The following is a 13,170-nucleotide window of genomic DNA, read 5'->3' on the forward strand; positions in this document are numbered from 1 at the left end:
TAAACTTAGACCAACCGCTTCATTTAACCACCAGTGGTTTCAGTGTCAGGACACTCCTTCCTTTTATTGCATAACTGTGTGTTCGTTTCATTTTACCTTCCGTGCCGCATAAGAGGGGTGGGGGGGGTGGAGCCAGTTCCAGGGTGGTAAATCCAGAAAGGAAAAAAGAAAAGGTGGTAAAATGTGTGACCCAGATGGTTGAAGCAGAAGAAGTCAAACCACCACTAAACTTAACTAAAGAGCTTTTATTGTGTAAAGTTTACACTGGTTTATATTTGTAAAACACTGAATGGATTATAAATAAATTATTTTACTTCCCACTCCTCTCATGTGGATTAGAGCTCTTTAATCTCTGGTTTCACACTTTTTTAGAATAACTTTCCCTCTTTTAATAGTGAAAGAATTCCCAGAGACACAGATTCTTAAAATCGCCATCTTTATTGCACAACATTCCCATAAAATTGGGAGAAAAAAATAATTCAAGGAGACATTTCTTAAAAAGAACATTCTGTACAAAATACATGGAAATAAACGAGTATGTGCAGTTTACACGAACCGTTTGACAAACCGACTAAATAATTTACATATACGCAAAAGAGGCATGAGCACAGATATGAAGTCACACCTCTGTTTAAACATGACGGCTGGTACACAACGTGGGCCGATACAGCGGAGCGTCTTCAAAACGCAGAGACAAAGAGACGAGGTGAGCTTTAAGACTCGGGTCAGCGACGGGGTGCGATCTGAGTTTAGAGAAAGAAAGAAACGCTGGTTTTAGGCCTGAGGCACATTACAGTCTTTCAGGAGGATTCATAGAAATTTGGGAAAGAAAGTGTTTTTTTTTTTTTTTTTAAATCTGCAATTCACTCTCCAACATCATGAATTCACCGGACTGAAAGCAGTGAAACTGTAGACACCTTTATGGATGATCATCATCTTATACATCAGCTTTAACTCACCATACTTTGTCCAAAATCAAACATTTAGATGCATTTCCAATGGTGTCAATAATAAAGCATCAGAATAAAGTCTGTGGTTTGACTTTGTGCCCGGGAGAGAATCCAAAGAGAGAGAATCATCAAATCGCACCCCGACTATAAAAACATAACATAAATCACCCGCCGACGTCACGGTCAAAAAAACCCTAAGAGGATAAAAGGTGTGCTGCTGTAGTTTTGTATTTTCGTGAGCATAACCGTCGTAGAAACACGTTTAAAAAATAGTGTTAACCGATATATATTATATAGATATATTTCCATCCACGGCGAGTTCCTCTACTCTCTTTCTGTCGTCGAAGTCGTAAACATCGTAAAAAAGGAGGCTATAAAAGTGTGAAAATATTTCAGCATTTTTTGGTTTTAAAACACGCGGATGAAGCACGTTTTTACAGTGGACAGAGACTCTTTGTCCCGTAATCACATTCTGATGCGAAAGAAATACGTCTGTGCGACGACGATCTGATGGGAATTTAAAGAACACAGCGTGGAGTCCTCACGTCGTCCTCCGATTAAAATAGAATAAATGTGAGTCGTCCACGGACACACGAGGTCTGAGGTAGAGCTGTACCTGTGGTGAGAATGTCAAAGACACTTTTAGACGTTTAAAAGAAAAGAAAAAGTGTTTGTGGATCCAAAAACAAAAAAATTTAAATTTGTCGTTGAAATATCTCAGGGAAATTTGGCTTGTAAACAAAAACATGAAAATAAGTGAAATAACATAATTGCCGTGAGACTGATGATGATCTCGGTGATATTTACCTCAAAGTAATGTTTCACGTGTAGTCCGTTGGGTTTGAGATTGTACAGAGAGGAGAAAAACAAAGAGCAGGCGGAGAAACTATATCCACCGTCATCCTGTCGACGTCTTTAAAGTTTCATTCCTCAACTGGAAAAAACTAAATGTATAAAGTCTTTGGCTTTTGTGTCCAAAAATAAAAAGAGAGTTTCTGTGTTCAACATTCAAACAGCTGGAGGAGGTCAGGTCAGGTCCCCCCCCCCTCCCTGTGGTGCAACATCTGCATTACACCACGTTGAGGGCTCAGGCCTCGGATGCTAAAGATCCCACTTGAACCATCAGGACACCACGTCAGGGGTCACGCTTGTTGTGTTTTTTTAGTTTTAGGGGGTCCAGAATGGGTGCTCCTCGGGTCTGACGGGGGCCTCCTCTGGCCTGACGGGGGACTCCTCGGGTCTGACGGGGCTCATAGCAGGATCTGGGCCACGTAGGGGGAGTGCGTGCTGGCCACGGCCGCCAACAGGGGGAGGTCGCTGGACTCGATTCTGCAACGAGAGCAAAGACTAGGATGAGATGAGATCTGCTTCAAATAACAGGAACAAACATGTCAACAGCACGTCCGTCTGCATTGTTTACACCCATGTTCTCTAGCTAGCTCTGTTGTTCCTCTTAGCCTTTCTGAACACACTGCTATTCATCTCAGAGCATTGCTGCCACCTGCTGGTCAGAGGAGGAGTGTGACACCAGTGGCTGGACTTTGGCTGCATTTGTACGTAAGTAATATGATCTGAATGTTAAGGTTACAGGTGAACTTCTTACCCTAACACCATGCCCAGCTCCTTCACGTGGACTCTCGTCTGGCCTTTCAAATACTCAGCGAGCATCTTGCTCTTGAAGTAGATTTCCTGCAGGCGGTCCTCGAGGTGCATGATACACTGAGGAGGAGAGGAGACGGTTAGTGAAAGTGTTGATGACTGCACACTGATGAGTGTCTGACTGAGAGGCGTCCCGTACAAAGTTGGGTGACAGGTTGAGTTTGTAGAGCTGCTGAGTGGACTGCAGCAGGCTGGACACCAGGCTGGACACCAGGACCTCCTTCCCCAGCTTGTTGACATCCGTGGCTCGTCTCTGACTGCTGGCGACCTGCACCGACCACTTGTCTGTGTCTGCTATAATGCAGACGGCCTCCGCTATGGGCTCATCCAGCACTGGATGCTGCAGAGGAACAGAGCGTCCAATGAGACACGTGCAAAGAGGACGCAAAGAAGGGGGAGGGGCGGGTCTCCATGCTGCACACGGCATTCCTTTACCTGAACAGCGTGGGATAACTCGGCCATGAGGCACTGCCGCAGCTTCTCGTCGGTGGGCAACCCATGCAGTACAAAGTCTGGCACGTAGGTGGGGCAGTAGCCTCCGAAAAGAGAGCGGCCAAAGTTGGCGATGCTCGGCTTCGAGTAGTTCTCCACCAGCTTCGACCTATAAATAAAAAAACATGAGATGAGATGTGTTTTTGGTTGTTTTCAAATGATGAAGATAGATCGTCCTGCTCACCCCGGGAAGGCCACCAGCACCTCCTCCTGCCAGTCCTCCGTGTCCTCGCTCTCGCTGTCCCCCAGCGCGCTGTCCGAGCTCTCGTTGCGCGGTATCTCCCAGTCGTTGACGGGCGCAGCCTTGTGCTTTTGGTCCTCTTTGCTGTCGCTGGCGCCGTCCGGCGGGACGAGGACCGACGACAGTAGACCCTTGTCAGAGGAATCTGTGGACCCACACCTGCACCTCCTCTGGATGTCGGACAAAGCGTCCCCCTTTCTGCCGGACCCTACGTCTTCACTGCCTGGAGCTAAACAGACACCCACACCCTGACCCCCCACTGCTCCCGAGGGGTCCAGCAAGGCTTTGTGTGTCCTGTCCGTGGTGCTTGCCTCCCCCCGCTTGGCCACATCGTCTATAGTCCTAGTTTCCACGGGGTTCTCCTGGCTGAAGTACTCGTCAAAATCGTCCACACAGGTCGGCATCCACTTACTGGACACCCGCTGCAGGGCCGGAGCCACCTTGGTCTGCTTGGTTTGGTCCTCCGATGCGCCCGTGTTGCTGGTCGCTGAATCCGCTCCTCTCTGCGGCAGTTGCCGTTGATAAAGTTGCCCGTGATGAAGAATCTGCTGCTTGAGGTGTTTCTTGTAAATCACCTCCACCTTCCGTCTGCGGCTCTCCGTGTCCGACTCGGGAGACATAGAGTCGCCGATGAGGAAAGTGACTTTTGTTGCCGGCTCCTCCTCCTCTGTCAGAGTCAGAGCCATGGGCCACGTCACGGCGTTTACGGGCATCGCTGGCACCGGCACCGGTACGGCACCGGTCGGGTTCTTATCCGGGGGCTTCTTCTCGAGAGGGATCTCTAAGGTTCGCGGAGCCAGCACCCCGTCCATCCCAGCCTCCGGCCCACAGTTTGTAACCTCTGTGGTGACGGGAGCCGGGGATGGACTTAATGAGAGGGTCGTGGGTACGGACGGGACGATAAGTTTCAGGTCCCCCTTGGTCTCTGCATCCAGCACACAGACCTGCTCCCTGGGGGACGCCGAGCCGACGCGCAGCACCGTCTCCAGCCGGGCCTCGGTGGCCAGCGGGCTGCTGGACTCCCTGCGCGGCTCCCCGGGTTCAGCTGCTTCTGCGGTCCTGATAACAGGGTTGTTACCCTGGCTGAGTCCGGTCTGTAGCACACTGCTCCCAGACCCTTGACTCTTGTCCTCCTCCTCCTCCTCATCTTCCTCCTCCTCGTCTTCCTCCTTGGGTGTGTCCCCGGCGCCACACTCCACCTCCGTGTCCGTGTACGTGCTGCTCTGGAGGCTGTTGTCTGAAGGGTAGCTGCCGTCCTCCGCCTCCGCCTGCCGGCCGTGGGACAGGTAGTCCCCGCTGGGCTTGTGGACGGTGACCAGGACGTAGTCCGACTCCTCCACCTCTCCTTTCCTCAGGGAGGTGGTGATGAGGGAGCCGGGCAGGACGATGGCCTCGTCCTCGGCGCTGTCCAGCATGTGGGTCTCCAGCAGCTCGGAGCAGCGGATGAAGTAGGTGAGGACGTAGAGGAGTCTCTGGACCAGCTCCTGTCGGCGGCCCACCACCACCGTCCTGGACAGCCGCACCGGGGACCCGATGGACCCGTACAGGTCTCCTACACACGGTGAAGGAAAACAGAAACATCAGTATTCATGTTTCAGATGCATTAAATAAAACCATTTATTTTTAATTGATAAAAGGTTTTTAAAAACAAATTCTTCTTTTTAACATTTTGCACAATTTGCTGCAGGTTTGCAGTTCTCATCTCTGAACACTAGGTGTCACCGTGACCTCACTGTCTACACGTCTCCCATGTCACTTGAGGTGAACGTCTGGACTCAACACACTCTGTACATTGATGTCTGTGTATTGATAGAACATCATGACTCGCTATATCTGCCTACAAACGCATCAGTAAACAGAAACCAGAGACTTATCACGTTGGTTTAGTGGAAATCTAAACACAGAAGTATCCAAATGACATGCAGCTCTCACACTGTGTGTGTGTGTATGTGTGTGTGTGTGTGTGTGTGTGTGTTGTATTTGCCTCACCTAGCTGTGCCCACAGCGGGTTGTAGGGGTGCGTCTTTGCCAGCATGTCGACGCTCTTGGAGGAGTGTTTCTCGAGGAAGATCTTGATTGGAGGCTGCCCGTTGGGCATGACGGTGGGCACCCAGGCCAGGTGATTGGTCAGGATGGCCGTCAGTAACGCGGGGAGGAATCTGGAGATATCAGATAATGGGGTTGGTCAGCAGAGAGTGGATTAGAATCCAAAAAAAAAAAATAATGGTACTTCCTGGCTGGGTGCACTTTCTCAGACCTTGTTTGGTGAAGAACTACATGGAAAACTTTAGTTTTCTTGCTGGACTGGATACCATAAACATCCTTTGTTTGCAACACACACACATACACAGAGTGACACACACACACACACATCTATCAGCATGATTCACTTCTCGGTCCTGACCACAAGCGTCCACTTCCCCTCCCGTCTCATGACTCAGCACAGCGTGTAGTGAAGTTCAATCATGTGCTAGAACACCGTCGGTCATCACGGGGGCGCTGACGGGACGCCTTTAGAGAAGACGCGATGTCATGCAGTAGGACGAGTGGTTGACCGGGATACTCCATGGTCAACATTTAGAGAGCATGAGAAAGTTAAAGGTCTGTAGAGACTTACTGTAGAACGTGTAGGGAATCACTGATCACGGTTAGAAACGCACACTTTTTTTTTTTTAAATGTTAGCGATTATTCCCGTCCTTCAAGATCAACCTGACGTATTCCCTCTGTTCAGTGCACTGACTGCTACTTTAAATCAGCCGTCCTGAATGCGGGGAGCTGTGTTCAATAAAGGCCTCGCTACCAATTCAAATATGTACAATCAGCAGTGGTTTGCCGAGGCTTTGTAACGGCAACAATAAGCAAATAGAGACTGGCAGGGACCTTCTCATTCACAGCTCTTCTGAGGCACACGAGTAAATGCAAAGAGGGTGAAACATTCAGTGTGTGTGTGTGTGAAAGAAAGAACAGACTGTGTGGAGAGAACAGAATGAATAGTGTGTTTCTCTGTTGACACACTCATCCGGGAAGTACAAGCAAAGACAGAGGATGTCGTACGTGTACAGATTGTAAAAACCTCTGAGGCAAACTTTGTGATTCATGAAAATAAATTTAATTAAATTGATATTTGTGAGCTTGATTCCTGTCTGCGTTCTTAATGGGGATCGATAGAGAGTCTGGTTTCCACAACAGGTGGGTTTGCTGTTGCCGTTGCTAACTCCTGCAACATTTAAAGAAACCCGGAGAATGACGGGCGGAGGACACTCAACTGGTTCTTGGAGGCCTGCTCCATCAGCAGGGAGAGCTCCCTCATGAAGTGACCGCAGAGCTGGTTCTTCTCCGACGCTCCGGACATCATCGTCAACCACACGGGCTCGGCCACCCGGGGCATGGTGTACAGGTCGCAGATGGTCATCCTGCAGGTACAGGTAGGGCAAGAGGGGAAAGAGGGCGGGGGGGGAGCGAATGAGAGGGAAGGAGGAGAAAACAGACAGAGGGAGGACAGACTCGTCATTGTCTCTCGAGGGTAAACAAAAGAGATCTCAGTTCACAGAGCTTCGCTGTCTGCACTGGGAGACCCTGGCTCTGTGTGTGTGTGCATGCGTCACACACACACACACACACACACACACACACACACACACACACACACCTCTTGCCCTGTACAGTGCGCTTGTGTGTATATCTATCTGTATGTGGCTCAGTTGGAGTTTCCATGGAGGAGGGCCGTGTTGGTGAGCACGTCTCGGCTGGAGGCCAAGCGTCCACACGGGGGGCAGAGGGGGAATCTCTGCAGCCCGAGGAATGTGGAGAGTCGGGCGGTTTTTATGACCACAGCTGCTGGATTCTGGCGGTTTTTCTCAAATGCCAAACTGTACAGATCTGGGTCTGAGGCACGGAGGAGTCACAGCCTCCAGACTCTGGAAAGAGATGCTGTTGCACATCAGGCCGGCCTCCACACACTGCCTGTTTGTAAATACAGAGCTGCTCTTCTCTTTTGGCTTTGTTTTGAATGGTTTTATGTTTTTATTTGTATATTTTGATCTTATGGTTTTACGTTATTATCCTCCTCCTCCTCATTATTGTTGTTATTATCATTATAACAATCATTATGTTGTTGTTTTACCGTTTTGATTTTGTTATATTCAACTGTGGAAATATGTGTTATCAGCTTATTCTTATTCATTGCGAACATATTATGTATTATATTAACACTTAAAAGTGCCATAAACTTCCAGCTGATCTGGTCACGAGACTTTGCAGGTCCGACTGATGAGGAATACAAACGGTGTTCAAGCTTTAGATTTAGTCTCACTGTAAACGAGCTCAAAGAGCGTAAACAAGGTTCCCTCACAGCCTCTGAGCTCTAAAGACCCCGGTGAGAGAGGAGATGTGGACCGGCTGCATGCTGAGAGTAAACACAGGTGTCGCAGTGAATGTGACCTTGACCAGTTCTCCAGTATTCAAGCCATTTCAGGTCCACGTATTTGTCCAAAGAAAACAGGAACACCGTGTGCATTCCGCGAAAAGAAGAACTAATGAACTGCATTGCAATATAGTCAATGTTGCAAGTTTTGGTGTTGTAACCCTGAAACCTGTTGATTAATATCAACACAATGACAGTTACTGTGGTAGTGTACTTTAAAGCAGCTTAAATGTGACGCAGAAATACATCTTTAGTTTGATTAAATGTTGAGTTTCTGTCACCGTCTCGCTTTCTCTCCCTTCAAGAAATAAATCGTTCATCAAGTGCATAAGAAACTCAAGACTCCAGATGACATTTTGCATTGATTAGTTATTTAAAAGAGTTAATAAATCACTGCTGAATCATTAACAAACTTGGTACTGAGTTGCTATAGGAGGGTGAATCAGAACGGACATGACGTCACTCGTACGTCATTGGGCCAGCAGCATCGAATGGCCCGACGATGCTTTATTCATTCCTGTGTTATAAACGGGTCGACTTGTCCGCGGCCTTTTAGAGCCACACTTGACCCCACCGGGTCTGCTGATGAGTGGGAGGACTCCACCTCTCTGCAGCAGCTGTTCAGGTGAACTTTAAAGAGCCGGGATGTGAAATTAACCTCAGGAGCCACACTGGAACCTCTTCACTATGGAGTCACCGCTGCTGACCTCATCCACGAGCTGCGTGTTCTTTAGAGGATTTAAAGAGCAACAACAAACCTTTCGTATGATATCATACGAACTGCTGCACGAGGATGCGTTGGCTAAAATGGGAACTAAGACTCCTAACACTGCAGTATTAAGTGCTTCTGCCTCTCTCAGTCCTCCTGATTTTCATCCAATCACAAAACCCTCGCATAACCCCAAATATGCTGGAGTGACTTTGATGCACACATGCCTCTGCTAAGTCTGCAGCTTATCTCTGTCAGCATGCGTGCAGGTCCACCCTCCAACTACGTCAGACCAGAGTCTCCCTCAGCCTCCGGCGAAGACATTTCACTTTCCTTCCGTCATGTTCCATGAAGTCAAAACCTCTTAATGGAAAAGGTGGCTCCGCGTATATATAGCTGCCGTCTGAAGGTGAGATTTTACAGATATTTGGTTTGTCCCCGGGCAGCGGCTTTTTCATCCTGCTGGCACTCGCATATTATTTACTATTCTGGTGCTCGTGGCCGGTGTCTGAGGTAGATAGGGTTGCCACTCTGGAGGCTTGAGTTGCCGTGACCGGCTGCCAGCAGGCATATGACTGCAGCGATGAGGGGACCTCTGCCTGCCAGCGTGTGTGTGTGTGTGTGTGTGTGTGTGTGTGTGTGTGTGGGGGGGGCAAGTGAAAGTAGTGGTGGGGACAGGCATGCGTACACACATACTTAAAACAAGTTTGTGTGTTTTATGAGTCCCAAACACGGATGCAGTACTGACAAGCCAGTCACACACAAGCACGACCGTAGAACCTAAATCAGGAAGATTTTAAGATTTCATATTTGATGTCAACACAAAGAAAATGATGAAATCATTGTTGGAACTGCTGTTTCTGGTAAAATACGCCTTTATACGGGGTAGTTGCGGTGCAGAGTTGAGAAGTAACCGGTAGAAAATAAGCTTCCCTAAACACAACCCAAAAAAGCCCTAAAGCAAGAACTCCCAGCATGCACTGCAGTCACAATGCAACATCTGTGGTGTGCTCACGACAGGTAGGGAACTGTGAGTTCCTCCTTTTCTCCGAGGCCGTTAGCATCACGCTATCCTCTCACATAAACCACGGTGAGTATTCATGGATTCATTATTGATCGTTGCGCCACCTCAGCACACCAGCATCAGTAACAGCATCCCTTCACCTCCGTACATTTAGCTTGCGATGCAGAGACACCATCTCGTAGCCGGTGCCAACAACACCACAGCCACAAAAAGCAGCTTTTTCATTCACTCGTTAACTAACTAACTAACTAACGAAGACGTGTTTTAGGATACATTTATGACAGCTGTGTATCACAGTAATGTGACCGTTACATGAGAAACAAAACACAGTGTACTGTCTGCTTAGTCAACTTAAAATAAACACTAAATGGTGCCCACTGGCTTAAACTATGCTTGGAATGAAAGGTATGTAATAAAATGCTTCTCATGTCGTTAAAGCTGCCAAAATGTTAGAGTGACACATGATTAGTACGGGCACTTGGTGCCCTACTTTAAAGGAACATTAGAGGACTAGGCTTTGGATAAGATGCATGTTAAGCAGTTCATATATACGGCTGACTTAAAGAAAGGAAATCTGTGATCTTGCAATTCTGACAAACCCGAAACAAACAACTTTCTAGGAGGCGTTATTGAACCATTCTGGCTCCACCGAGCAGGGGATGTCCACGCACATTAAGTCCCTCAAAAAGGACATTAGTTTGCACAAATAATAATAATTCCTTCTGCTTGAATAGGGTCATTGCAGACAGCTGGTCGGTGCTCAGGCCTCAAGTATAAAGTCTGTGATGTGACATTGTCTCCATAAACACTCCCTAAAAAAGGTCAGCTATGCCGTAATGTGCAATCAACAAAAGCGCCAGTGTTTGCAAGTTCAGTCGTGAGCGCAATGAGGAAGAAAAAAAAATGAATTATGTAATGTTATTGTCTGAGAGAATGCGAGCCGTTGTCCAACCTGAACTCGTTGAGTCCGTCCACCATCCGGCTGTAAGCCAAGGCCCTCTGGCTGGCGTCCGCTGACCGCCGACTCATCTTCATGGCCTTGAGAGGGACACAACACACACACATTGAGCTTTGGCTGAAAAAACTAAAAGTTACAGAAGACATCCAGAGCTTTGACGGACGGCAGTAAACACAACCCCAGGTAGGACCTTTGACTCCGCTCATTACAACAGCGGAGGGATTATGGCTTTGCATTCGATGCTGTTCATACCTCACTGCTAAATGGATCTGACTGACAAGCTTATCTTCAGTGTCAACAAAGGCATGGAAGTCACCTGTTCGATGGCGCTCTTGAGTTTGTTCATGTGGCTTTCAAAGAGAGGGAAGTGGGAGAAGAAGAAATCCTGGAAGCGGCTGTTCTCCTCGGCATTGGGCGACAGCGTGAAGATGACCCCGATGGCGATCTTCTTCTTCCGGGCCACGCCGAGGCTCGGCACGCCGCTTTCATCGGACATGTTGAAGCTCTCCTCCACCGACCTGATCGGGACAAAGTACACGAAGGAGTTCAACTTCATAGACAACTTCATAATCCTGATTTATGTGTCCAAATGTTTACTCGACATGCGAGTCTTGGTAAAGTCGTATCCTACCTCACAACACTAATTAGAATACTGCTCAGGGTTTCCTTTGGTTAAGTGTCTTTCTTGTACTTTTGCAGCAGTTTACTACAGCTTAGATATGACCAGTAATGCTATGTGAACAAACCCCTCTGTGTTAACCTTCAGCACACAGAGAGGAATGAAAGAGTGAAGTTTGGTGTATGTAAGAGCTGCTGAAGTGGAGATTTATCATCAGAGTCTGAGAACAAACTCATTTAGAGGAAACGTCCTTTAAAGAGACGTTTAGTTACATTACAGACATTTAGAGACTCTACAGGTGAACACATGAACTCATAGATATCACCATGAAACTTCACCACTTCATCACTCACATTAAGAGGATGGTTTTATGTGTTACAAGTTTTATGAAATGTTATGTTTAAAGATGCAAATGAGGCGTTATGTAAAGGTAACTTTTGGTGAATTTAGGAGAAATCTACAGACGCAAATAAACAAAGAATTAAAATAAACATCTAAATGTGCATTTAGGATGCTTTCTCTCCACTAGTCTGATAGTAAACATGTTATGGAAGCAAAATAGCACAAAATCACCAGTGAACTAAAAGCATGTTTTTGCCTCTAGTGACTCCATCAGCAGAAACAAACACTTGGGCACATCAGTTTAGCAAAGAAAACACGTCAAATGATTTGTAATCTGAGCTCTTTTACTGCTGCAGCTAGTAAACAAGACGCTTTGGTGCACTGGAGCACCGGGAAGATTGGAGCACTCAGAGGCTGACAGCTGCATTTACAGTGACGGGCCAACATAGCATCCTGTCTAGTCACAGCGCACTCTCTGTGTGTGTGTGTGTGTGTGTGTCCAGCTGCCTGCTGGATTCTGAGGAAGTCCGAGCAGGATAAACTTTATAGAAGCCCGTCAGAGGCCATAAACATGGAGGTAAAAAGGGCAACTGGGAGGGACTGCTAAGTGTGTGTTTGGGAAGTCGTGCAGAACAGAGTTTAAACACGTCTCTCTCTCTCTCCAAGTGTGCACACAATCACTGTACAATAGGTTTGTGTTCGAGGATGCACCTCACATAGATGTGTGTGCATCTAAATCAGTGAAAACCCAGAGTATTGATAAGTGTGGCTTCATTTCCCTCCAGTAGATGCTGAGAACTCTCGTTGTCTCAAATGTAATAAAAGCCTCACCAGTAAAGAAGGAAACAGCAGCAGTTCATCACAACATGTGACCAACAAGCAGAACATCAATCTGCAGAAATAAAGGTTTAGACTGTTTGTGGAGCAGCCGTCCGTCCTCGTCCACTGAACAGGGTAATAAATGAAAGCTAATCGCTCAGCTAATCGCTCAGCTGTGAATGTATTTTAAAGATTTTGGAACTTTTTGTATTGCTGCTTAAGAAAGATTTGTTTACCGACAAGAATAACAAACCAATGTTGATTCTTTTCCTGTTTTCTCACAAAATAATCATAAAGAACCGATAAGAGTATCGATAAAGAACCGAACCGATACCCATCACTAGAGTGCATGTTTGTATGCGTCTCACCATCGGGGGAAGACACCGTTTTCCAGGCTGGTGGTCTGGCTGCGGAGCCATCGGCGCTGGTAGCTGGACGCACAGCTGCTGGTCAGGGAGGAGCCAGGAGACGGGAAGGGAGTGATCAACAGGCTGCTCAGAGAGGCTGGAGGAGGGGGTCAGGTGGGAGGTGGATGACGGGGAGGAGAGGACGGTGGGAGGAGAAATTAAAAGGGAAAAGAGAACAGATGAAGGGATTGGTGTGTGACAGAAGAGAGGACAAGAAGGACAAGAGTGAGTCAGACGATGAGTGTGTGGGGTTACTCATTGTACACACACACACACACACACACAGAAATCTGGAGGACAATATGTGTTCTTACTAAGACAAAGAACAAACATCTAAAGCGCAAAAAAAACAAAACCTTTCTAGCCAATTACCGTTACTGCTTTCTTAAGAGATTTAATATCAGTGAGCCTGCTAGCAGTCACATGCTGCAGTATGTTGGACAACCTGGCTTTACACCCGGCTTGACATTTCAATGACAACACACACACACACACACACACACACACACACACACACACACACACA

At 47.4% G+C, this 13,170-nt stretch overlaps 1 protein-coding gene across 3 annotated transcripts in view; it reads right to left on the bottom strand.

The window, feature by feature from the left end:
* Window positions 1–418: 418 nt before the first annotated feature.
* The window catches only part of fnip1 (folliculin interacting protein 1), a 28,999-nt gene continuing 16,247 nt past the window's right edge, over window positions 419–13,170 (bottom strand). For all 3 annotated transcript variants that reach the window (XM_031874071.1, XM_031874073.1, XM_031874070.1), the window contains 10 exons: window positions 12,606–12,741; window positions 10,774–10,975; window positions 10,452–10,537; window positions 6,610–6,756; window positions 5,332–5,501; window positions 3,286–4,894; window positions 3,045–3,210; window positions 2,749–2,949; window positions 2,554–2,669; window positions 419–2,279 (listed from right to left, as the gene is read on the bottom strand). In XM_031874071.1, coding sequence (XP_031729931.1) covers window positions 2,201–2,279; window positions 2,554–2,669; window positions 2,749–2,949; window positions 3,045–3,210; window positions 3,286–4,894; window positions 5,332–5,501; window positions 6,610–6,756; window positions 10,452–10,537; window positions 10,774–10,975; window positions 12,606–12,741 — 2,912 coding nt within the window. In that variant the 3' untranslated portion in view covers window positions 419–2,200. The remainder of the gene's footprint in view (window positions 2,280–2,553; window positions 2,670–2,748; window positions 2,950–3,044; window positions 3,211–3,285; window positions 4,895–5,331; window positions 5,502–6,609; window positions 6,757–10,451; window positions 10,538–10,773; window positions 10,976–12,605; window positions 12,742–13,170) is intronic.

This window comes from Anarrhichthys ocellatus, unplaced genomic scaffold (genome assembly GCF_004355925.1).
Source record: "Anarrhichthys ocellatus isolate YVR2014 unplaced genomic scaffold, GSC_Weel_1.0 scaffold78, whole genome shotgun sequence".
NCBI lineage: Eukaryota > Metazoa > Chordata > Actinopteri > Perciformes > Anarhichadidae > Anarrhichthys > Anarrhichthys ocellatus.